We start from the raw sequence: 25366 nt of genomic DNA on the forward strand, positions 1-25366 counted from the left end.
CCTCTGCGATTGTTACTGACGGGTCATCCGGATGTGTAACTCAGACTGGGTGAAGCCGAAAGCTAGCGTTCTTAAGGGAATATTTGGTCGGTGAATTAAAGTCGTTTCCGCATTCACTCCATTGTGAAACCCCAGAAGTTACTTACTCTATGATTTTTTCAATCACAGTTCGGACATGCACATTAAATGCATGCACACCCAGGGAAATGAACCCTTAACGGAACTATTCTCTCTGGAAGATGTTTCTTACATAATGTAATATAACATAACTAGCCGGATACACATTGTCTATTCAAGCAACTATGACCCCTACGCCTGGTTCCCATGCATGCCCCGGTATATTCTACCGATAGGGTATTCGAAAACACTCCGCACCTTCAGGTCCAGAGGTCGAAGCGAAAAGGTAGGCCATGACAATTGTTTTTATAATCTAGCTAGAATCACATATGTCAGGGAAAGTACATCGTCACTACGACTCAAAAATTTCCTCCTCTATGCCGTCCAGTAGGCGGTCTAATTTACAATCCTGCTAGGAATATCTGGCGGCTACTTCTACTTGTTCATATACTAAATTAACAGGAATTTCTTCCCCGTTTGACCCTAGCGGTCCGACCCGGGCCATGTGATTCAGATCTAGCTTGGTATACCGCGTTTTTACCATGGCCCGTGCCTCTCGCGCACCCTCTCGGCAGGCCGATATCTTCCATAGTCGGATACACCGCCGCGCTCCCTTGAACAGCTCTACAAGCTTCTCCATACTCCCTGGAGGGGAGGCGGATGGCCATAACGCCTTGGCTACACTCCGCATTGCCTGCCGAGCTTGCTCATGTAACTGCGATAGCCCTTGTAGAAGATCACCTGATGATCCGGACACCTCCTCTTCGGGACGGCCCGTCAACATACCTGCATTCACAGCTATATCAGCTAATTGTACTCCCAAACTGTTATAAGGTAAATTCGGTCACATACTGAATATGCCGCCTCGCAGCTTTTTGTTCTCCTTTACGGAGTCGGCTAGCTGGGCTCGCACATCTTTCAGTTCTTCGCCCAGTTTGGTGTTTGAATCCTGGAGTTTGTTTTTCTCCTCTCTGAATCGGGTCAGAACGCGCTCGCCTGCGGCATGTTGTCTCTTCGCCTCTTTTTTGCTTGTTTGAGCGGCCTTCAGTTCCTCTACCAGTTGGTCCGATGACCCTGTTATGAGACAAGCAGCAGTTGCAATACAGCTGGCATGTAATTTTTTGTTTCTCGATGGAGGGAAATACTACCAAAGGACACCTTCTTGAACTTTTCCAGTTCAGTGGTAGCAGCAGTTAGCTGTGTCCGGCACTGCTCCAGCTCTTGGGTTAGCATGTCGTTCTTCTCCGTAAGAACCTGGTTATACAACGATCCTTAAAACATTTGTCCCAACTGCTTCAAGTCTCGGGGGCTACGGGCACATGGTTATCAAATTCGGACAAGGTAAACTTACATGCACATCTTTCAAATGTTGCTCGGTGGCTCGGTTAAGCCCATCTCGAGCAGCTCGGATGTATGCATCAGCCGAGCTAAAGGCATCGAACGCCTCTTTTGAGAAGCAGGGATTTCGTAAAACGGCCCTCCAGCTCCGGTGATTCATGTCGCTCTCCACTTCCGAATTGGTGACGGACATATTTTCCGAACCCTTGGCAGAAGGACAATCTGGCGCCACTCCCATATCGGGCCCCGTCTCTTCGGCTGGGACCGAATCCTGGTGATCAGGAGTACGACTGGCCGGGTCCCTAGACACAGTCCGTCAAACCTTTTCCTTGATACAAAATGAACATATAAGTCACAGTTGGATGTGACTGCTAAAAAGAGCATAGTTACAAACCCGTACCTCTTCAAGGAAGGCCCGGTCATATCTCTGTTTGCCTTCCTCTTCGAAGGCCTGCCCGACGCGAGAGCCGCTCTCACTGGAGATGCCCCCAGGGCAGCACGACGCGCCAAGTGCCTCCCCTTCTGAGCACAGGATGGTGCGGTGAGTGAGGAAGAATGAGAAAACCCTCTCAGACAAAGTGTCTCCTGATTACTTACGTGTGAAACAGGAAGGAGACCGGGGTAATCAGCGATGATGTGTACATATGTGCCGTCATAACTCGTCTGATAGAAAACTCCATCTTTGAGCTCCACGAATATGTCCGGATCTTCCTCATATCCGGGGTCAAGATCCCGATTGTGATTCTCCAGCTGAGGGGCAGGGTCATGGATCCCCTCGACAGCCTTTCGCCATTCCTGTCATGAATGAATAAGATATCGCCCTTCAAAAATAATTCAGGGAGAGGAGTCGAATAGTGGAGTTAGAGCTTACCCAGTTAGGAGAATTGTACATGGAAAACCGTCTTGATTTTGGAGACGGATGAACTCCTCCTGCTCCCCTTTATACAGTTCGTCCAGTATTTTGGCTAGAGCGGCGGGAGTCTCTAGGCCCTTCCGACCACAGCGGGAGGCATCGTCTTCCCCATTATAATGCCACATGGGTAGCCCTCTATATTGGAGTGGTTGAACCCCCGCGTTATGGAGACTGCCATTACCTCGACTATTGACAATCCGGACTGGGCGAGCATCTTAATCTAGCCCAGCAGCAGACTGATCTCTGTGCTATCCTCTTCCTCGAGGCTCCGAGGACGCCAACTATGGCATTTCTTCAATGGAGCACTTGAAAATTCGGGGAGGCCTATCCGGACTGGGTCGGGAAGTGCGACGTCGTCAATATAAAACAATTCTGAGGTCCACTCTTCGGAATCTTTCTTTGGTGTGCCGGATAGGTATCCGGTCTCAGCAATGCGCCATATTTCGGCCCCGCCCACTTCAAATATCGATCCCGCGTGGTTGCGCGGGACAAGACAAAACAACCTTCTCCACATATCAAAATGGGCCTCACAACCCAGGAATGATTCGCATAAAGCGACGTAACCCGCAATGTGCAGAATGGAGGCTGGGGTAAAATTATGTAGCTGGAGGCCGAAATACTCCAGAAGCCCTCGGAGGAATGGGTGAATTGGAAATCCCACGCCCCTCAGCAGATAGGGGACGAAGCACACTCGTTCTTCCGTGGAAGGATTGGGGAAATCCTCCGCCTGGGTTTTGCCGTTGAAGGAAGCCAAGCCTGCTCGAACAGGGACCAGATCCGCAGGGGGGAGAAATCGATGCGTTTGCAACTTCACCAATCGACTGTGGGACATGGAGCACCTCTCCCGCTCGCCTTTCTCCGGGTTGGAACGGGAGGAGGAGCTGGGAATGTTGGCCATGTTGGAATGGTCTTTCCTGGCAATCTCGGAGGATTTTCTCCGCATGGTGCCGAATGGATCTGAGACCCAATCTCTTTAAATAGACGCTCTTTCTTGCATGGCCATGGTGTTATTTTGCAAAGAATACCCTGACCGTCTGCATTCACCCGACACGTGGCAGTTGAAGTCATCTATGCACATAAGCCGAGGGGCGCGACCTTGAATTAAAAACCGAATACGTTACTTGGAAGTCGTTGGAGGAGGAACCCACCTTGTAATGCCGAAGACAATCTGACAATCTGTGCGCCGAACACCTCGTCGTTGAAGCTTGGTTCGGGGGCTACTGAGGGAGTCCTGGACTAAGGGGTCCTCGGGCGTCCGACCTGTTAGCCATGGGCCGTACTGGTGGACTGTGAAGATACGAAGACCGAAGACTGCACCCGTGTCCGGATGGGACTCTCCTTGGCGTGGAAGGCAAGCTTGGCGACTAAATATGTAGATTCCTTTCTTTGTAACCGACCTTGTATAACCATAGATCCTCCCGGTGTCTATATAAACCGAAGGACTTAGTCCGGAGGAGGATACTCATTATCATAGCCATACAAGCTAGACCTCTAGGGTTTAGCTATTACGATCTTGTGGTAGATCAACTCTTGTAATACTCATATTCATCAAGATCAATCAAGCAGGACATAGGGTATTACCTCCATAGAGAGGGCCCGAACCTGGATAAAACATTGTGTCCCCTGTCTCATGTTACCATCGACCTTAGATGCACAGTTCGGGACCCCCTACCCGAGATCCACCGGTTTTGACACCGACACCCTCCTTAAGCTCTATAAATATATCCGGATCCTCTTCAAATCCGGGATCCAAGTCCCGAATATGGTCCTCTGGCTGCGGAGCGGGACTATGGATCCCTGCGATGATCTTTCTCCATTTCTGTTAAAAATAGCTGGGTTAAGTTCAACTATGTACGACTCGAGAAGAGGATTAAATAAGGCTACTAATCGAAAAGCTCACCCAGTCACCAGGGTTGTACATGGAAAGGCCTTCTCGGCATTTAAGATGAGTAAAATCTTCTTTCTCCCCTTTGTAAAGGTCAACCAACATGGCGGCCAAGGCGGCAAAATTGTCCGGACCCTTGCGCCCGCAGCGTGATGCGTCATCTTCTCCGTTGTAATGCCACATGGGGAGTCCTCTGGATTGGAGCGGCTGAACGCCTCGCGTTATTGAAATCGCTATTACCTCAATTATAGATAGTCCAGATTGGGCGAGTATTTTTATCTTGCTCATTAACTTCTTAATATCCGCACTGTCTTCCTCCTCGGGGCTTCAGGGGCGCCAACTGGAGCGCTTCTTTAATGGAGCGTTGGAAAATTCGGTAAGGCCCCGACGGATTGGGACTAGAAGAACCACGTCTTCAATATAAAACCATTCTGAGGGCCACTCTTCGGATGCCTTCTTCAGAGTGCCGGGTAGGTATCCTGTCCCGGCGACACGCCATACTTCGGCACCGCCCACCTCGAATATGGATCCCTTTTGGGAGTGAGGGACGAGGCAGAAAAGTTTCCTCCATAACTCAAAATGGGCCTCGCAGCCTAGGAACAGCTCGCAAAGAGCGACGAAGCCCGCGATGTGCAGAATGGAGCCCGGCATAAGATTGTGCAGTTGGAGGCCATAATACTCCAGGAGACCTCGGAGGAAAGGGTGGATTGGAAACCCAACGCCTCTTAATAGGAAGGGAACGAAGCACACTCGCTCCCCTTCAGTAGGATTGGGGAATTTTTCCGCCAGGGCTTCGCCATTGATGGAAGTTAACCCCGCCCGAACAAGGACTAGATCCGCGGGAGGGAGATACCCCTGCGTCTGAAGCTTGGTCAGCTGGGCATGGGATACTGAGCAGCTCCCCCAATCGCCTTTCTGAGGGCCGTGGGGGCGTGAGGAAGAACCGGGAATGCCAGCCATGTTTGCGCGATTTCCTATGGCAAGCTTTAAAGATTTTCGCCTAATGTGGAATGGCATCTGAGATCCAATCTCCTTAAATAGGCGCCTTCCCTACGAAGTCAGGGTGTTATCTGTAAAAACACTTGGACCCTTCATATTCGTCTGACACGTGGAAGCCGAGGCGATGGTGGCGCAGAAGCCGAAGGGTATTATATTTAATGTGAAGTCGAAGCTTTCCGAAGTACCAGGGGGAGCCCACTTTACGAAGCCGAAGACATAGAAGCCGGATACTGCGTCGTCGCCGAAAAGTCAAATACGGTTCTTTTGATCAAATTGCTTTGAAGTATTCGGAGGAGGAACCCACCTTGCAATGCCGAAGACAATCTGCATGTCGGACACATCGTCATTGAAGCCTGGTTCGAGGGCTACTGAGGGAGTCCTGGATTAGGGGGTCCCCAGGCGTCCGGGCTATGTGATGTGGGTCGGACTGGTGGGCCATGAAGATACAAGATAGAAGATTTTCCCTCGTGTTCGGATAGGACTCTCCTGTGCGTGGATGGCAAGATTGGCGTTCGGATATGAAGATTCCTTTCTCTGTAAACCGACTCTGTACAACCCTAGGCCCCTCTGGTGTCTATATAAACTAGAGGCTTTAGTCCGTAGAGGCGATCACAATCATACAGGCTAGACATCTAGGGTTTAGCCATTACGATCTCGAGGTAGATCAACTCTTGTAATCCCTATACTCATCAAAGTCAATGAAGCAAGAAGTAGGGTATTACCTCCATCAAGAGGGCCTGAACTTGAGTAAACATTGTGTCCCCTGCCTCTTGTTACCTTCGATCCTCAGACGCACAGTTCGGGACCCCTACCCGAGATCAGCTGGTTTTGACACCGACACCCGTCCCTTTGCGGAACGCTTTTACGCGTTATTCTCGATCTGTGTCCATCTGCGGCTCTTTGTGGCTGTGGCCTTAGCGGACTTGGGCGTGATTGCCTTCCGCCGTACCATCGGGGCGGTGGAGCTCGAGCAATGGGATGAATTGCTCGAGTGTATTGCCCTCCATCCCCCTCCCTTGAGGCCGACTCGTTGTCTTGGCATCTCGAGTCAAGCGGCAGATTCTCGACTAGTTCCCTACACCAGGCGATTGTTCCCACCCCTGGCCCGGTGGAACTATCGGTGCTTTGGGAGATCAAACTCCCCTTGAAAATCCACATATTTCTCTAGCAATGGTTCCGAGTCCGCCTCCCCTCGGGCACGGAGGTCCGAAAACGTAATGGCCCTGGGGATGGCCTCTGCCCCATTTGTTTGGTACCGGAAGACTGCAATCACATCTTCTTCCGGTGCCCTGCAGCACAGTTCCTATGGAGCTGCTTCCGTGAGGTGATTGGCAGCAATTGATGCCACGACAACCTCCCCGACTTATTTGAGGAGGTCCTTAGGCTCCCCGGCGCTAGTCGCGCCCCCACTTGGGTGGCTTTGGGTACCCTGGCATGGACCCTATGGTGTACCCGTAATAAACTAGTCATCGAACGCGTGATTCCATGCCATGTGACTGATGCAATCTATAAAATGTGTGGCTTCTTACAGCTCTGAAGATCGCTTAGCAAGCGGCGCGGCCGAGACATCATTGACAACATCATTGCGGGTCTTCGTTCCTCGGCGTCGGCTTTTGCTTCACCACCTCCCGGGCCGGATTAGCTCTTTTTTAGCTTTGTTTGGGGCTTGTCCTGCTGTGCCCCCAGTGTGACTTTATGACTTGATTGTACTTTGTACTGATGTGTTAGATGATTGGTTCGTTGCTTTATAATATAAAGCGGAAGGAAACCCTTTTTCTTAAAACTAGCGGTGCAACAGAAAATTCATGTGTAGCTCAGGCTACATGGAACCTCTTATCCTCAACCCTCCAGCCTTCCGGAGGTCTCCTCGCCGCCACAAAAGACCTTCCTTCACCGCCGCCCTATCCACCGGCCGCCGTGAGTGGAGGCCTCCAAAGACTAATGGCGGCGGCCGAGCTTCCCACCTCGACGCCCCCACTTTCCCCTCTCCCCCTACCCCTCTTTCTCTCCCATGCCACTGATCTGCGCTGCATCTTCCGGCCGATCGCGGCTCCTCCATTTGATGCCGAGTTGGTGAATATCTTTCGGCTGGTCGTGGCTCCTCCATTGATGCTACGTTGGACGAAATCTCCTTGTGGACGCACGACCGTTGCAGCAGCCGCTCTTCGAGATCGCCTCTCATCTGATCCTGCGCGAGGTCGCGGGATCCCGGGACACTCCACCCACAGGGCGGCCCAAGAGTAGCAGACGAAGCAGGCAGGTGAGGATCCAATGCAGCAGCCACAACGCACTGCAGCAAAGCACCGATGGCCTCGTCATGCTGGGAGCGGCCGGATCTAGCCTCCCCATGTCCGGCAGCTGTGACGACATGTTAGGAACCATGGCTACGGTTCGGTTCTATCCAGGTTGGGTCCATGTGGCGACTCGCAATGGTTGGGCATCGGTTCGGGGCCTCCATCTTGGATACGTCATGTGACGGCGCCCTCCATTGGTGGCTAGCGCGGTGAGATGCAATCTACAATAACAACTTGATGCAAAAGGTATGGTTGTGCAGCGGTGATAGTGGAATTTTAGCCCATCGCATGTAGCTGATGGGATCGCGAAAAAGTTGTAACGACAATAAATGATTGACTTTGATTTTGTGGTGCTTCTCGAGCTCCGGAGTGAAAAACCTAGGCCTGGCCCGATTTGGTTATACCTGGCAGTGGTGATGTTGTACATCGTTACCTTATTGAAAGCATTGCTCGAATATACTCGGACCTGTTTTTCAGAGTGAAACCCTAGATTCGGCTTTAGTGGTTGGATCCGATAACGGCGGCGCCTGAGTGTCGTTCATATAGGCAGGGTGTCAAAAAATAGTTGATGCGGATATGGTTATTGATGTAGTTGGTGGATCGCTTCATGGTTTGTTTTTTGCTTTTTCCTCGCTTAGGCGTAGCTTTGGTCTTATATGACTTTATTTTTTGTCAGTGTTTTGTGTGTGTGCGTTAGTGTTGATTGTATGCATCCTAACTATACAAAGGCTGAACATGTGCTCATTTTGTTTGTATTCGCTTCATGCTTAATTTGAGTCAAAAAATTTGATTATCCTAAACGAAAGGGAGAATGTCTTTTTTTTTGAGGGAAGGAGGGATAAAGCCAATTTGATGCGATGCGAGCGAGACATTAATATCTCCGTACCAAATTGAAATATTAAAATCAGACAGAGAAGCTTTCAAGACTTCGAACTGACGAGCAGTGGCGCTCCTTCCCTCGTCAACGGCTTTGTCTTCTTCCTTTGCTCTCCTTCCCTCCCCCTTCTTCCCCAACCTCCCCTCCCCGTTCTGAATTCCCATCTCCTTCTTGCGTTTGCTTGTATATATCACACACCAAACACCCTTCGGAGGCTGCGAGGTCGGAAGAAAGAGGAGCCACCTTTGACTCCTCTCTCTAGTGGTTTTTGTGGGGATTTCGGGTGTTGCGAGAGAATTAATTAGTGGATTTGTATTCTTGGAGATACAAGTTCTTGGAGAGGCTGCTAGTTCTTGGAGAGTTTTTCCTTTTCTTGTCCTGAGAGAGATTCATGCCCAGGAGTTCACCCTGAGGAGCTGGTATTGTTCTTTCTTCTGTCTGAGGGTTAGCGTGAGAGGATCCACCTTTGAGTTGACCGACCAGAATTCTTGAAAGAAATTTTGTTGGTTTTCGCGTGGATCGGTCGTTAGGTTCGTTGATGTTTGCTCAGTTCTACTAGCTGGAAGGGCGGCTGGGGCACCTTGTGTGGAGAGAATTTTGGTGCTTCTCTCAAGAACCGTGGGGACAAATTAGCCCCCTCGTTTCTTGATTTCTTGTGGGGGATTCGATTTGCTTGTTTCCTCCAGGGTGCTGCCTTCAGTCATTCTTATTTTCTTGATAGATTGGATAGTTTATCCTCTGTAAAAGAAAACCACAAGCTTTGACTTTCAATCATTCTTGGGAGTTGGGACTGGGAAGGTTTGGATTGGAAGGGGATATCTATTGGTCCTCCGTTGTGGTGAACTCGATCTAGATTTCTTCTGTTGCCTCAATTTCTTTTGGCACTCCCTGTGCTTTCTTGCGGAGGAGTGTGGCCTGTTTTCCCAAGAATTTGAGAGAAAGGAGGGGACCCAGCATTTTCTAAGAGGCCAATGGCGGTGAGTGGTTCATTTCTACTTTTTCTCATACCAAGTCATATTCTTAGTGCTGGAGAAATCTTTAGTTGTTGGTGTCTTGGTCCCCTGGGCTCCTGGTAAAGCATAATGCATTTTCATATGACGGAGGGCATATGTGTTATCCCTTTGTTACGTTAGCTAATTAATTAGGCATAGAGAAGCTTCTCATTTAAGCTTAGTTAGGAATATACTCTTATTTATACCATTTCTTGTTCAGGTTGGAGTAGTATTTTCATGTTTGTGCAAGTTCGGTCTGAGACATTTCTGTCCGGGAACCGCAGGGAGTCATCTATATTGGTCAGCAAATGCTGTTACATGTGGATACAATCATCCTGGCCTAGTTAACACAAAATACTAAAAATCTAATTTTGGGGCTTGAGCCAGATTAGTGGCATAACCTATACTGATTTGAATTGCCAACTAGCTTATGCAAATTTCTTATTAATGCAATTCGGTTAGCATGCATCATGAAATACATAGTTCTTTTGTATGAGCATCTATCAGTTGAGGACTAATAATAATCTCATGTGTATACTTGTTAAGTCCTCAGCATAGTTTTTTAAGGGTAAATCCTCGGCGTAGTTGGAACGTTCTGAAAGATTTGTTTGTATTTGTCAAATGGCAATGCCTGATAACCGGTGGATTCTTCATTTCCTTGTGAACCATAGATCATGGTACTCCTGAAAATGATGTCAAGATGTATAGTAATTATCTCATCTTGTTTAAACAGCAACCACGCATTCCTGCATTTGGGGACTGGGAGAACAGCGAGGACGTCCCTTACACCCAGAAGTTCGAGGGTGCACGGAAGAACAAAAAAACAGGTGTTTACTCCAATCCAAACGAGCCAGGACATCAGCAGCCCGACCCCCCTCGCAGGTCACCGCTGAACCCATCAGCATATACACCTGAGCCCCGAGAACAGGCTCCAAGGACTCCACTCCATGGAAGAAGGCCTGGAGCCGACCCCCATCACCGTGAACCCGTGCCACGACGGAACGCAAATCCTCCGCGGGAGCAAGGGGGCAACGGTGGCAGCACTCCCAGAAGCCCTTACAGAAATGCTGCAGGGTCTGCTTCACCGATGCAGTCAAACAGTTCAGCAAAGCCGAGGAACAGGGCAGCTGGAATGCACACTCCAGAGAGGAGGCCTTCGTCCGAAGCGCAGGGCCAGCACACTCCTGGAAGGGGCAGAACGAGGCAGAGCAACCAAAGCTACAATGTACTACCACATTCTATTCCTTTGTTTCTCTTCTTTCTTATTGGTCCGGGAATATATGTGTCTGGACTTTGGAGATGATGAGCTGTTTGCTTTTGCATTTCTGAATCCAGCCTGACGATGAAGTGGCTGTTCCACCATTTGGTGAGTGGGATGAGGCGAACGCGGCATCAGGCGAAAAGTATACGGGTATCTTCAACAGGGTGAGGGATGATAAACTATCGCCCGACTCTTCTGCCAGGCAGCAGTCATCTGGCAATCGCAAAGACGAAAATAAGGTGCAACAGGTATGTAAAAGCAACTCTTTGAGTAAGCTGTCCTCAGCTTCTGCTAGCATCGGTTTGCTTATCTTTGCTCGACTTCAGAATTTCGACTGCATATCACTTATGCAAATTGGAAAAAAAATCATGAATGCATCTTCGTAAGGGAATTGGTAGCCTTACTATCATATAGTGTATACATGGCAAAACAAAATAGGAATAAGCAATTTGGTAATAGAGTTCTGTGGCCGTCAGCAAGACAGCAGGCAATTATGTTTGTATTCTTATCACAATTTCTTGCAGCACATCTAGCAGAATAAAAATGTCTACAAAATGTGCGAATGCTGCTTGAATAAATTGATCAAGTACCACAAAACAGCCCAGTCACATGATGTTAAACCTCATCCTCACTCTAAACAATGGGTACTTCATGCATAAATATTGCAATGATGATTCGTAATGACCTTTTAATCCACTATACGCTAGATCGCTAGCAGATGGAATAGTAACCTTTTGTGAAAAAAATAATAATGAATAAATAGTGTGTTTTTTTGCGGGGAATAAATAGTGTTGTTAGCAACTTCAATGTGTATGGTACAGCCAAATTCTTACACAATTTATCATACTTAATATGCACACTTGTTATACTAGTAAAAAATGATAATATTTTGTGAAATCTGCTTTATTTGTATTGGTTATTACGGCCTTATGGGTGATCTCAATAATTTGGAGTTTAAACATAATGCTATCAGTGATGTCATTATTGGATCACCACTTTTTGCATAAAGGCAAAAAAAATGTGTTTGTATCTTTCTAGTGGACAATATGCTCAGCACAAATAGCATTATCTGTTTCTATTTCATTTGCCACATGATATTTCAAAGACATTTTTTCGTTGACTGAACTTTCCCTCTTTTCTCCAGACATGTCCTTGCTGCATACTTTGACAAAATGGGGATACGGTCACAGAGAGTTCTGATAAACTTCCTGGGTTACTTGTGGAACAAATAGTCGTTCTTGTGAAGAATTTGTCACCAAACTATATATTCTGTATACTTTTCAATGCTTATTAGTCATTACTATTGGTGTGAGTGTGTACCTATGATTGCATTGTTCTACAATTTATGTTCTATGCTTATTTGGAACATATATGTGATGCCATTGAGATGCGTGCATTGTGAAGTATGTATGCCGTGAGCAGTTTTCCGTGTTCTTTTTTCTTTTCCATACCCCTCCCTCGCTGGGAGTCAGGTTCCATTACCACGATGATAACGGAACAGAAACGAGAAGTTTGCACATTGTTGGGAGCGAGATTATATGTATATCTGATCGGTTGTGCTGTGCTTCATAACGGTTGCACTAAAATCAAGTATAAAATTCTTGTAGATTGTATTAAACCCCCTGAGTTAACCCCATATGTTCATTCCCTTGCCAAATGGACGCCGTTGTTTAATTTTTTTATGTCAGTTTTGTTTACAAGAGCATAGAAGTCCAAAAAAAGTTTGTCCGTACCCCACTGTTTCTATTTGAGCTACCGCTGAAGAGTGATTTTAAACTTGCTGAATACCATCAAGTTTTCTAAAGAGCTTCTTATGGAGAAAAAGTTAACAAGATTATGAGATTTTTTTGATAATAAATAACATTTGGTATGGTTAGCATTTTACATAAATTAAGAACCTAAATTGCCATAAAAAAAGAGGAGAATAATGGAATTTGAACTATCCCCAGAAACAGGTATATAATTAACCCAGAGTATAATAGGAACAGTTGTATACATTTATATACCTCTTTTGGACAAAAAATTTACATACTTACTGATGCTTTACACAAAAGCTAATCTGGGAACATGTTGCGCCAGTGGGTAAAACATTATCAGATTCAAAGTTTTGATTTCTGTTGGAGAATCTGTTACTGTAGGTACTGTCTCGACAATTAGAAGCTACTTTGCTCACCACTGGATGGCACCCTGTTCTGCAATCCTCCTTGCATAGGCAGGAGTGGCTGCTGGGGGTAGCTATCTTAGCTTCCTTATCGGCAGGGAGCGGCTGAAGAGCTCCTCGACCTCGGTCGCCTCCAAGTTCAGCTGATCCAAAATTTCCATCTCCTCTTTGCTCAAACCCTGAAAGAAGTTCATCACATCCTGTTTGACCTCCATGATGCCATCTGCCAACCTCTTAACCAGTGTCTCCTCCTCCCTCTCCAGCTCTTTGACCTCTCCCTCGATCTCCCCTTCGATCTCCTTTACCTCATCAACGATGAGCTTCTCCCCTTTTTCAACAGTCCTCTCGATTCTATCGGCAAGAGGAGGCTCAGCACCACAGGTGTTGTCTGTCCTGATAAATGTGGAGAAGTCCCGCCCTACGCTTTTCGCAGCCCTTTCTAGCTCGGGGACTATTGTCTCAGGTAATTCCTTGCTTCTTGTGTACACAACAGCGCCACCATATCCATCCCATGCATCATTTCTTCCACGGTAGTATACAAATATGTAGTCATCGTCCTTGTTCTCTATTTTCGATGAGAGAATGTACCTACGGTCGAACAAATGTTCAGCTGATAGACTGAAGTACTACAGCAATGGTATAATTTCAGAGTGTGGTGGAGAGGGACATACCAGTCATCCTGATAGTGCAGGTACTCGTTGTCATGGTTATACAATATTGCTGGTTGTGAGGGATCCTGTACGAACCGCTGCACGGCCCCCCTGGTGAAGAAGCCGGTGTCCGGGGTGGGAATTCTCCATGCCAAATTTGCAACAAGCCTGTCTCCCTCGAGACGAAACTCGTGAAGCTGGCAATCGAACGTGTCAAAAGTAGGATTTAGGCCACTTGAAATGTACCACTTGCCTCTAAAATCTTCCATGTTGAAGTTCTTGACAAGGGCAGATGGATCGGGGACGGGGAACTCCCCAACATCAGACTTTTTGGGGACACATTTTTTGCGTGAAACGGCGCACTCGTTGAATTCATCGACCACGCTGTTCTCGAACAGATCCCCACATTTGATCTATGGGATGACAGAGCACAAGAAAATGTTAACTTTTTTCCGAGACATGGAGCTGGATCCATGGTTCTGGAACACTGAATTACCTGGCATTCAGTCTCGTCAGGTCGATTGTTACATGTATTTAAGCATGCCACATTTGCTGCACATGATGGGTTGGCTATGCATTTGGCCAGCTCGATCCTGAAATTGGTACCATTTTGGTTTAAGTGAGGAAGACATGAACATAACAGATCTGCATAACTTAATTGTTCTTTCTAGTATGGAAACAAGAAATTTGGGTTGAATTCAACAGAATAAACCGTATTGTGGCATATTCCGTCTTGTGTAGGATCACACCTGCATTCCTTGAGCAGGCAAGTGCATGTCTTGAGAGCATCAGTGGCACCGGCAGAAGGGACTAGCAGAACCACACATGCCGCCAGCCCTGTCACCGTGACCAGTTGCAGTTTGCTCCAGCTTTTGATGCTATTGAAAACATCTGGCAGTTGCAGTAATGTGTGTACCTTAACCTGTCAAATGCAAAAGAGAAACAAAATCACGTTGTTTTGTTTGTTTGTTTGTTTCCTCAAAAAAAATGAATGGGAAAATTAACATCATGTCTGTCTCAGCAGCATAACAAGAAGGGAAGCGAACTTGTTATTATTATCAAGAACGAGCAATCAGCAATCACCTCGGACGATCGAGCGGTGCTTATGTGCAGGTGATCGGTCCTCCATAAGCTAGCCCTGACGCAACACCGGTGGAAGTTGAGGGTGGTGCGGCCCCTGCTGGCTGCACCTCTAGAGCCGGGACCGTGGAGAACGCTGGAGGAGGAGCCTTCGGCTGGGAAGACGTGTTTAAAGCACTGCCGCGACAACATTTGCGCAGCAGTCTGCGTTTCCAGGGAAAATTTTGAATTTCAGTATGCCAGAAAACACACTGCAAAGAACCTACGTGCATCAGACTGGAAGATAGTGAAACATAAAATGACAATTCTGAAGAAAAGATCCTTCATCTGTTCCATAAACAATTGGTTACGTTTTAGTGCTGGAGATTGCACAAGAACAACTCTACCACTGCTCATTTTCAAAATAGCAGGAAGAAAAAAACATCCCCAACTCAGGCAGTAGGCCCGGAGCCAAGGAATCAATCACTTATCCACACCAGATTTCTTTCCGGGAGAAAAAAGAAATCCACGGTCAATAAATCACTCCCAAAATTAAGCACGCCTGAGAAAGTAGGAAATGCGGAAATGGCAAGAGAAGGCAGGCGAGAGGGCGGCGGGGAGAGGAGGCCGAGAAAGAACCTGAGCCGCCGCCGCGACGCCGACCAGAGCGTAGGAGACGGAGATTGGGATAGTGCGGATGGATGGATGGATGGATAACACGGTGAGGCAAGCTTGGCTATGGGAAGAAGCGCGCGGGAGCGGGTGGGAATGGAGTGGAAAGACGTGGCCGACGTGTGCCGCGGAGCACCAGAGGCACAGGTCGGGTGGAGCTCCGATCCGATAAGCGCAAGCGGATCTGTCAGATCCCACTCGATCGATCCACTGGGAGAACTAAGAACAGGAACGATTTTTTTTCTCTCCAATACGCGTGGATGTCATATACTGTTAGAGAAAGAAAATGGGATCTGACAAGGTGAACGCTGTCCGTCGCCGCGGTGTGAACGCCGCATATGACGCCGCCGTGGTGTGAACGCCGCATGGCGTCGCTCCGGCTTGCTGCCCGAGACCAAATCTGTCTATTTAAGCCAGTCAGCGTCCCGCAACCCTAGCTCATCCACCCCTCCTCCCCCCTCTTCGCGCCGCCAGCCTGAACCCATCCACCTCCTCCCTCTCCTGCTCCGCCGCTCCACCATGGTCCAGAGGAAGATCACCTACTACGCAATGCTCACGCCAGAGCGTCGGTACGAGATCCAGCGGGAGATCCGGGCGAGACAAGCCGCGCGCGCCGCCCGCATCACTACCGGGCTGCCTCCGGACTCGCCGGAGCCGGAGAAGGAGGAGGAGTAGTTGGTGGAAGAGGAGGAAAGGGAGCTGACTCCGATGAAGGTGGAGGATGCGAAGGAGGCAGAGCCGCCAGAGCAGGAGCTATCGGGCTTTAACATGAAGCAGGCGGAGGCAGAGTTCATCGTCGCCCAATCGGTGGAGATGGCGGAGAAGCAGGTCATCATGGAGTCCATCTAGGATGAGGCCTATGTGGAGGCCAACCGGGCGTTCCCCCAGCAGGAGCAGGTGGCGTCCGACGCGCTCTTCGCCAAACTCGACGGGAAGTTAGGAGGAGGAGGCCGGAGCGGAGGAGCCGGAGCTGCAGCTACCGCCCATGCTGCGAGAGCCGGGCACTGAGATCGTCGACATCTCCGACGAGGAGTAGCTAGGTGACCGACGTAGTATGTAGGTTTATTTTGTTTGCGTGTCTTTGTGTAGATTTAAGAATCTAGTATGAGATGTTCGGATACAACTTGTGAAATTTGAGGTGTACTCGGTCACAGGCCGCGCGTCGAGGCGTCCGCGAGCGTTTGAGGGGCCACATTTAACTCTCTTAGAATCACTCTAGAACCCCAAGTGTTGTTTTAATGTGGAAGACAAGATGAATATTGGCTTCACGTGGAAGGAGCAACTTATATGCTAAGGTTCCCACACGCTATAAGGGCATCTCCAATGGCAACTTGCAAAAAGCCTTCCGCATCCATCCATGGACAGGGGGGCAGTCCATGGACATGGATACGCGAGGCAGCCATCCAACGCTAGCCATATACATTTCAAACTATTTTTCAACAAATCGGATGAAATTCATGCAAACACAGGCGGATTTCGTACAAACATGACGGTTTCATAAAAATATGACGGATCACTACATTTCGAACATTTAGAACAGAAAAAAGAGACTCGTCCCTAAACCTATCCTACAGCGGTGGTGTCTGGCGTCCAAGCCCGTGTCGTCCTTTTTCCGTCGTCTTCATGAGCATCGACGATAAGACCGACGAAGCGAAGGTGCGGTCACCGGCGAGGAAGAGTGAAACACGGGAGACGGACTGGCCCACATGGGATACCAGGCCCCGCCGCCTCCCATGGCCTACTCATTCTCGGAGGAGTTCGCGCCTTGTCCTTTGCCGATAGACGTGATGTCCATGAGGGAAATGGCGGCGGCTTGGCTGTCCTCGTCCCACCGGGCCGGTTGATGGTTCGTCGGCAGCCTGTAGGAGGCACAACTGGCTATGTTTTCCTCCGTGATCGCCTGTAGCTGCGCCTCTGCGGCTGTCGCTTCCTGCCGAGCAGTGGCTTGAGCGCGGACGGCATCATAGATGGTACGATGCTCCATGACGAAACTTGGGTTCGCCGTGGCCATGGCCGCCACGGCCTCCTCCCTCGCGCGCTTGCCTTAGATTTGGCCCTCCGCCAACCGATGCTGCTCTAGGAGGAACAGGTTGTATCGTTGTTCCTCCTGAGCCTGCTGGAACGCCGACAAAGGCGCGGGCTGCACCTCCGCCATGACGGTGTTGAACTGCGCATGCGCCTGCTCCATGGTGAAGCCGGCGTGCACAGGAGGCGCGGGAGCCGGGGTGGAGTCGTCGGAGCCCGTCTCCATCATGGTGTCGTCCTCTTCGTCGGAGATCTAGGGCGACCTGGTCGGCAAGCCACCCTCGATACGCCTGGCACGATGGTTATGCTAGGAGGCGGCACGTGCGGCCATCGGACGCCGGGTGCTTCATCTCCAGCGACAGGCTGTCCCACATTGCTTTCCTGCTGACGGTCATGGCAGATGTAGTGCAAGGAGGAGGATGTGGAGAGGCTGGTGTTGTAGTGTGGTGTTAGCCGGGTGTGACTGCCTTTATATAGCGGATTCCGGTGAGGCCAGGCGCCCGGGTGCCTCAATGCACGGCGCCGGAGTGGGTTTCTCGGCCTGCGAGCCTGCTTAATGGCGGCAGACAGACGGACAGTGAAGGAAATATGCCCTAGAGGCAATAATAAAGTTGTTATTTATATTTCCTTATATCATGATAAATGTTTATTATTCATGCTAGAATTTTATTAACCGGAAACTTAGTACATGTGTGAATACATAGACAAACAGAGTGTCCCTAGTATGCCTCTACTTGGCTAGCTCGTTAATCAAAGATGGTTAAGTTTCCTGACCATAGACATGTGTTGTCATTTGATGAACGGGATCACATCATTAGAGAATGATGTGATGGACAAGACCCATCTGTTAGCTTAGCATTATGATCGTTTAGTTTTATTGTTATTGCTTTCTTCATGACTTACACATATTCCTCTGACTATGAGATTATGCAACTCCTGAATACCGAAGGAACACCTTGGTGTGCTATCAAATGTCACAACGTAACTGGGTGATTATAAAGATGCTCTACAGGTGTCTCCGAAGGTGTTTGTTGGGTTGGCATAGATCGAGATTAGGATTTGTCACTCCGTGTATCGGAGAGGTATCTCTGGACCCTCTCGATAATGCACATCACTATAAGCCTTGCAAGCAATGTGACTAATGAGTTAGTTGCAGGACGATGCATTACGGAACGAGTAAAGAGACTTGCCGGTAACGAGATTGAACTAGGTATGATGATACCGATGATCGAATCTCGGGCAAGTAACATACCGATGACAAAGGCAATAACGTATGTTGTTGTGCGGTTTGACCGATAAAGATCTTCTTAGAATATGTAGGAGCCAATATGAGCATCCAGGTTCCGCTATTGGTTATTGACCGGAGATGTGTCTCGGTCATGTCTACATTGTTGGAGTTGTGTCGAATATTGTGTGCAAGGTAGGTTACAGTTGGACTACGAGTTGTATTGTGTTTACATAGGATGTGGAGTCGTGTCCTAGTAGGACACTTGTATCTCATATATAGTGGGGGTAGACACACGATGTAACCTATGCCAACATAATAGCACCGGAACGCAGGGGAAGCCGGCGGCATGTGCTAGTGTCCAGGGCGACCGGGTGCGGTATTGTAGAGGTGTCATGGGGAGGAGCGCCCATAGTCAAGCCCCGGGGATGTAGCCATATCGGTGAACCTCGTTAACAAATCTCGGTGTCGTGCTGATTGCTTGGTCCTCGGATAATCGACGGTATGCCTCGGATTTATTCTAACAAATGGTATCATGAGCAAGGTTGAAAAGGTCCGGGAGACGGTCGGGTTGATCTAGAGGAAGCGAAGTCGAGAGATCATAGTTGTGGAGTTGAAACCGATCGACGGATCGGAACGGTGGCAACGAGATCTGTTCGGAGTTGGCGTTTTGGAATAGCAATCGGAAGCACTTGCGGCGTGTACAAAGCAATCGAGATCGATTCTTCTCGGCGAGTTTGGCGGCGTAGCGCACGCACGTGGCAGGCGGCCCTAGGTGGTTCAGCGCGCACATGCGTGCGTGGCTTGCGAGGGGGGCTGGCCGGGCAGGTGCGGGAGCAGCAGAGGCCCATGGTCTCAGGGTTAGCCGTAGGCCAGGCCCAGTTGTTGGGGAACTCGCTGTTGGTGGCCTGTGAAGCATGATAGCTTGCGGTTGAGAAGCGGACGAAGGCTGAGCCAAAGGGATGCTGAGACTTGAGATTTTTTTGAGAAAAAAATAAGGGACCGAGTCCCTCGTGTCTGGACCGCAGGTGTGCAACATCAAGGCAGAAAAGCATCCATCGTTGGAAGGCAAGGACATGGGCAAGCAAAGCTAGCATTGAAAATCGAGTCAGAGAGTGACCTCACGTGAAGACCAGAAGCTATCGTTGGATTTGCTACTAGTATAAGTTGTGTACTTGGGGATCACAGGAAGAGTGCTCGGATATTTTTTCACGGGTTAGCCGTACAAAGAACCATGGCGCCAATGGGTACCAGGTTTGAGGTGGGGAAGTTCAACGGAACTGAAAACCTTGGGTTATGGCAGCCGCGAATGAAAATTTGTTGGCACAATATGGATGCTTGAAGGCGTTGTGGGATGTCAAGCCAGATGGACGATGAGGACTGTGAGGAGTTGCAGATGGTTGCAGTCAGGGAAGTTCGGCTGGGTCGGACTTGAACGGTATGATGGATCGACGCAAGTCGGTTGGTACAGAAGACGGTGGTGGCATTGGCGACGACGACATACGAGCGTGATGCCGATGGTGACCGACTTCTGGGCGTGGAAACACGTGACGTAGGTCCAGAGGGCTTGTGTGACTTCGACAAGACTATGGCGCAGGGTTGATTCAAGACGGTGCACATGAGATCTTGGAGTCGACGGGGCGCAGGGTGGCACGTACAACCACCATGGAGTCATGTTGAAGGTGGAGCTGGATTGAGGGGCTACGGTGTAAGGATCCAGGGAATCGAAGCCTATTCAGCAAGGGGGAAAAAGCGAGTGACACGTAATTTGGACTGGAGCCCAGTGGTCTGATGGAAGCGCGAAACTCGTCATCGGTCGGTGATGATCGGTGGTACTCTGCAGTGGGGGTTGAGTGGTGTGGTTTCGCGACCCTTGAGACTCGACCGGGACAGCGTGTTAGGGAACATAGTAATTTCAAAAATTTCATACGCACACGCAAGATCATGGTGATGCACAGCAATGAGAAGGGAGAGTGTTGTCTACGTACCCTCGTAGACCGAAAGCGGAAGCGTTAGCACAACGCGGTTGATGTAGTCGTACGTCTTCACGATCCGACCGATCAAGTACTGAACGTACGACACCTCCGAGTTCAGCACACGTTCAACCCGATGACGTCCCTCGAACTCCGATCCAGCCGAGTGTTGAGGGAGAGTTTCGTCAGCACGACGGCGTGGTGACGATGTTGATGTTCTACCGACGCAGGGCTTCGCCTAAGCACCGCTACAGTATTATCGAGGTGGACTATGGTGGAGGGGGGCACCGCACAAGGCTAAGAGATCAAGAGATCAACTGTTGCGTCTATGGGGTGCCCCTGCCCCCGTATATAAAGGAGCAAGGGGGGTGCGGCCGGCCAGGGAGAGGGCGCGCCAGGAGGAGTCCTACTCCCACCGGGAGTAGGACTCCCCCCTTTCCTAGTTGGAATAGGATTCGGGAGAAGGAAAGAAAGAGGGGAAGAAGGAAAGAGGGGGCCGGCCCCCCTTGCCCTAAACCAATTCGGTTTGGGCCTTGGGGGGGGCGCCCCACACTTCCCTTGCTGCCCTCTATTTCCACTAAGGCCCATGTAGGCCCATTAAGCCCCCGGGGGGTTCCGGTAACCTCCCGGTACTCCGGTAAAATCCCGATTTCACCTGGAACACTTACGACATCCAAATATAGGCTTCCAATATATCAATCTTTATGTCTCGACCATTTCAAGACTCCTCGTCATGTCCTTGATCACATCCGGGACTCTGAGCAACCTTCGGTACATCAAAACATATAAACTCATAATATAACTGTCATCGTAACGTTAAGCGTGCGGACCCTACGGGTTCGAGAACTATGTAGACATGACCGAGACACGTCTCTGGTCAATAACCAATAGCGAAACCTGGATGCTCATATTGGCTCCTACATATTCTACGAAGATCTTTATCGGTCAAACCACACAACAACATACGTTGTTCCCTTTGTCATCGGTATGTTACTTGCCCGAGATTCGATCGTCGGTATCTCAATACCTAGTTCAATCTCGTTACCGGCAAGTCTCTTTACTAGTTCCATAATACATCATCCCGCAACTAACTCATTAGTTGCAATGCTTGTAAGGCTTAAGTGATGTGCATTACCGAGAGGGCCTAGAGATACCTCTCCGATAATCGGAGTGACAAATCCTAATCTGGAAATACACCAACCCAACAAGTACCTTTGGAGACACCTGTAGAGCACCTTTATAATCACCCAGTTACGTTGTGACGTTTGGTAGCACACAAAGTGTTCCACCGGTAAATGGGAGTTGCATAATCTCATAGTCATAGGAACATGTATAAGTCATGAAGAAAGCAATAGCAACAAACTAAACGATCAAGTGCTAAGCTAACGGAATGGGTCAAGTCAATCACATCATTCTCCTAATGATGTGATCCCGTTAATCAAATGACAACCCATGTCAATGGTTAGGAAACTTAACCATCTTTGATCAACGAGCTAGTCAAGTAGAGGCATACTAGTGACACTCTGTTTGTCTATGTATTCACACATGTATTATGTTTTCGGTTAATACAATTCTAGCATGAATAATAAACATTTATCATGATATGAGGAAATAAATAATAACTTTATTATTGCCTCTAGGGCATATTTCCTTCAGTCTCCCACTTGCACTAGAGTCAATAATCTAGATTACACAGTAATGATTCTAACACCCATGGAGCCTTGGTGCTAATCATGTTTTGCTCGTGGAAGAGGCTTAGTCAACGGGTCTGCAACATTCAGATCCGTATTTATCTTGCAAATTTCTATGTCTCCCACCTGGACTAAATCCCGGATGGAATTGAAGCGTCTCTTGATGTGCTTGGTTCTCTTGTGAAATCTGGATTCATTAGCCAAGGCAATTGCTCCAGTATTGTCACAAAAGATTTTCATTGGACCCGATGCACTAGGTATGACACCTAGATCGGATATGAACTCCTTCATCCAGACTCCTTCATTTGCTGCTTCCGAAGCAGCTATGTACCCCGCTTCACATGTAGATCCTGCCACAATGCTTTGTTTAGAACTGCACCAACTGACAGCTCCACCGTTCAATGTAAACACGTATCCGGTTTGCAATTTAGAATCGTCCGAATCAGTGTCAAAGCTTGCATCAATGTAACCGTTTACGATGAGCACTTTGTCACCTCCATAAACGAGAAACATATCCTTAGTCCTTTTCAGGTATTTCAGGATGTTCTTGACCGCTGTCCAGTGATCCACTCCTGGATTACTTTGGTACCTCCCTGCTAGACTTATAGCAAGGCACACATCAGGTCTGGTACACAGCATTGCATACATGATAGAGCCTATGGCTGAAGCATAGGGAACATCTTTCATTTTCTCTCTATCTTCTGCAGTGGTCGGGCATTGAGTCTTACTCAACTTCACACCTTGTAACACAGGCAAGAACCCTTTATTTGCTTGATCCATTTTGAACTTCTTCAAAACTTTGACAAGGTATGTGCTTTGTGAAAGTCCAATTAAGCGTCTTGATCTATCTCTATAGATCTTGATGCCCAATATGTAAGCAGCTTCACCGAGGTCTTTCATTGAAAAACTCTTATTCAAGTATCCCTTTATGCTATCCAGAAATTCTATATCATTTCCAATCAGCAATATGTCATCCACATATAATATCAGAAATGCTACAGAGCTCCCACTCACTTTCTTGTAAATACAGGCTTCTCCAAAAGTCTGTATAAAACCAAATGCTTTGATCACACTATCAAAGCGTTTATTCCAACTCTGAGAGGCTTGCACCAGTCCATAAATGGATCGCTGGAGCTTGCACACTTTGTTAGCTCCCTTTGGATCAACAAAACCTTCCGGTTGTATCATATACAGCTCTTCTTCCAGAAATCCATTCAGGAATGCAGTTTTTGACATCCATTTGCCAAATTTCATAATCATAAAATACGACAATTGCTAACATGATTCGGACAGACTTAAGCATCGCTACGGGTGAGAAAGTCTTTTCGTAGTCAATCCCTTGAACTTGTCAAAAACCTTTCGCAACAAGTCAAGCTTTGTAGATGGTAAAATTACTGTCAGCGTCAGTCTTCTTCTTGAAGATCCATTTATTCTCAATGGCTTGCCGATCATTGGGCAAGTCAACCAAAGTCCATACTTTGTTCTCATACATGGATCCCATCTCAGATTTCATGGCCTCAAGCCATTTTGTGGAATCTGGACTCACCATCGCTTCTTCATAGTTTGTAGGTTCGTCATGGTCTAGTAACATAACTTTCGGAACAGGATTACCGTACCACTCTGGTGCGGATCTTACTCTGGTTGACCTACGAGGTTCAGTAACAACTTGATCTAAAGTTTCATGATCATCATCATTAACTTCCTCACTAATTGGTGTAGGTGTCGTAGAAACCGTTTCTGTGATGAACTACTTTCCAATAAGGGAGCAGGTACAGTTACCTCATCAAGTTCTACTTTCCTCCCACTCACTTCTTTCGAGAGAAACTCCTTCTCTAGAAAAACTCTGAATTTGGCAACAAAAGTCTTGCCTTTAGATCTGTGATAGAAGATGTACCCAACAGTCTCCTTTGGGTATCCTATGAAGACACATTTCTCCGATTTCGGTTCGAGCTTATCAGGTTGAAGCTTTTTCACATAAGCATCGCAGCCCCAAACTTTCAGAAACGACAACTTTGGTTTCTTACCAAACCATAGTTCATAAGGCGTCGTCTCAACAGATTTCGATGGTGCCCTATTTAAGGTGAATGAGGCCGTCTCTAAAGCATAACCCCAAAATGATAGCGGTAAATCAGTAAGAGACATCATAGATCGCACCATATCTAGTAAAGTACAATTACGACGTTCGGACACACCATTACGCTGTGGTGTTCCGGGTGGCGTGAGTTGCGAAACTATTCCGCATTGTTTCAAATGAGGACCAAACTCATAACTCAAATATTCTCCTCCACGATCAGATCGTAGATACTTTATTTTCTTGTTACGATGATTTTCAACTTCACTCTGAAATTATTTGAACTTTTCAAATGTTTCAGACTTATGTTTCATTAAGTAGATATACCCATATCTTCTTAAATCATCTATGAAGGTGAGAAAATAACGATATCTGCCACGAGCCTCAACATTCATCGGACCACATACATTTGTATGTATGATATCCAACAAATCCGTTGCTCTCTCCATAGTTCCGGAGAACGACGTTTTAGTCATCTTGCCCATGAGGCACGGTTCGCAAGTACCAAGTGATTCATAATCAAGTGGTTCCAAAAGTCCATCAGTATGGAGTTTCTTCATGCGTTTTACTCCGATATGACCTAAACGACAGTGCCACAAATAAGTTGCACTATCATTATCAACTCTGCATCTTTTGGCTTCAATATTATGAATATGTGTATCACCACTATCGAGATTTAGTAAAAATAGACCACTCTTCAAGGGTGCATGACCATAAAAGATATTACTCATATAAATAGAACAACCATTATTCTCTGATTTAAATGAATAACCGTCTCGCATCAAACAAGATCCAGATATAATGTTCATGCTCAACGCTGGCACCAAATAACAATTATTTAGGTCTAATACTAATCCCGAAGGTAGATGTTGAGGTAGCATGCCGACTGCGATCACATCGACTTTGGAACCATTTCCCACGTGCATCGTCACCTCGTCCTTAGCCAATCTTCGCTTAATCCGTAGCCCCTGTTTCGAGTTGCAAATGTTAGCAACAGAACCATTATCAAATACCCAGGTGCTACTGCGAGCATTAGTAAGGTACACATCAATAACATGTATGTCACATATACCTTTGTTCACTTTGCCATCCTTCTTATCCGCCAAATACTTGGGGCAGTTCCGCTTCCAGTGACCAGTCTGCTTGCAGCAGAAGCACTCAGT

General features: G+C 47.9%; 2 protein-coding genes across 3 annotated transcripts; one reads left to right on the forward strand and one right to left on the reverse strand.

Moving 5' to 3' along the window:
* Positions 1-8468: 8468 nt before the first annotated feature.
* LOC125537747 (RPM1-interacting protein 4) lies at positions 8469-12082 on the forward strand. The gene is made up of 4 exons (XM_048701067.2): positions 8469-9400; positions 10149-10640; positions 10751-10924; positions 11821-12082. Exons 1-4 carry the CDS (start codon positions 9395-9397, stop codon positions 11842-11844), a joined length of 696 nt encoding a protein of 231 aa, XP_048557024.1. The 5' UTR covers positions 8469-9394; the 3' UTR covers positions 11845-12082.
* Positions 12083-12604: 522 nt separating this feature from the next.
* NPQ1 (non-photochemical quenching 1) lies at positions 12605-15369 on the reverse strand. Of its 2 annotated transcripts, none has more exons than XM_048701064.2 (6): positions 15186-15369; positions 14571-14771; positions 14237-14409; positions 13984-14080; positions 13509-13900; positions 12605-13425 (listed from the first exon to the last, which is right to left on the reverse strand). In XM_048701064.2, exons 2-6 carry the CDS (start codon positions 14757-14759, stop codon positions 12912-12914), a joined length of 1365 nt encoding a protein of 454 aa, XP_048557021.1. In that variant the 5' UTR covers positions 14760-14771; positions 15186-15369; the 3' UTR covers positions 12605-12911. The 2 variants fall into 2 exon arrangements, with proteins under 2 accessions (XP_048557021.1, XP_048557022.1); XM_048701065.2 differs by having other exon boundaries at positions 14571-14818; positions 15186-15328.
* Positions 15370-25366: the final 9997 nt, after the last annotated feature.

The sequence above is a fragment of the Triticum urartu genome, chromosome 2A (assembly GCF_056163025.1).
Source record: "Triticum urartu cultivar PI428250 chromosome 2A, HENAU_Tu73, whole genome shotgun sequence".
Taxonomy (NCBI): Eukaryota; Viridiplantae; Streptophyta; class Magnoliopsida; order Poales; family Poaceae; genus Triticum; species Triticum urartu.

Excerpts from the sequence above, each read along its gene's own strand:
- LOC125537747 (XM_048701067.2), top strand. Across the intron at positions 10,641-10,750 it reads AGAGCAACCAAAGCTACAAT|CCTGACGATGAAGTGGCTGT; the intron begins GTACTACCACAT and ends TTCTGAATCCAG. Across the intron at positions 10,925-11,820 it reads ACGAAAATAAGGTGCAACAG|ACATGTCCTTGCTGCATACT; the intron begins GTATGTAAAAGC and ends TCTTTTCTCCAG.
- NPQ1 (XM_048701064.2), bottom strand. The coding sequence starts at position 14,759 with ATGTTGTCGCGGCAGTGCTTTAAACACGTCTTCCCAGCCGAAGGCTCC. Across the intron at positions 13,901-13,983 it reads CTGACGAGACTGAATGCCAG|ATCAAATGTGGGGATCTGTT; the intron begins GTAATTCAGTGT and ends GTCATCCCATAG. Across the intron at positions 13,426-13,508 it reads CTGCACTATCAGGATGACTG|GTACATTCTCTCATCGAAAA; the intron begins GTATGTCCCTCT and ends GTTCGACCGTAG.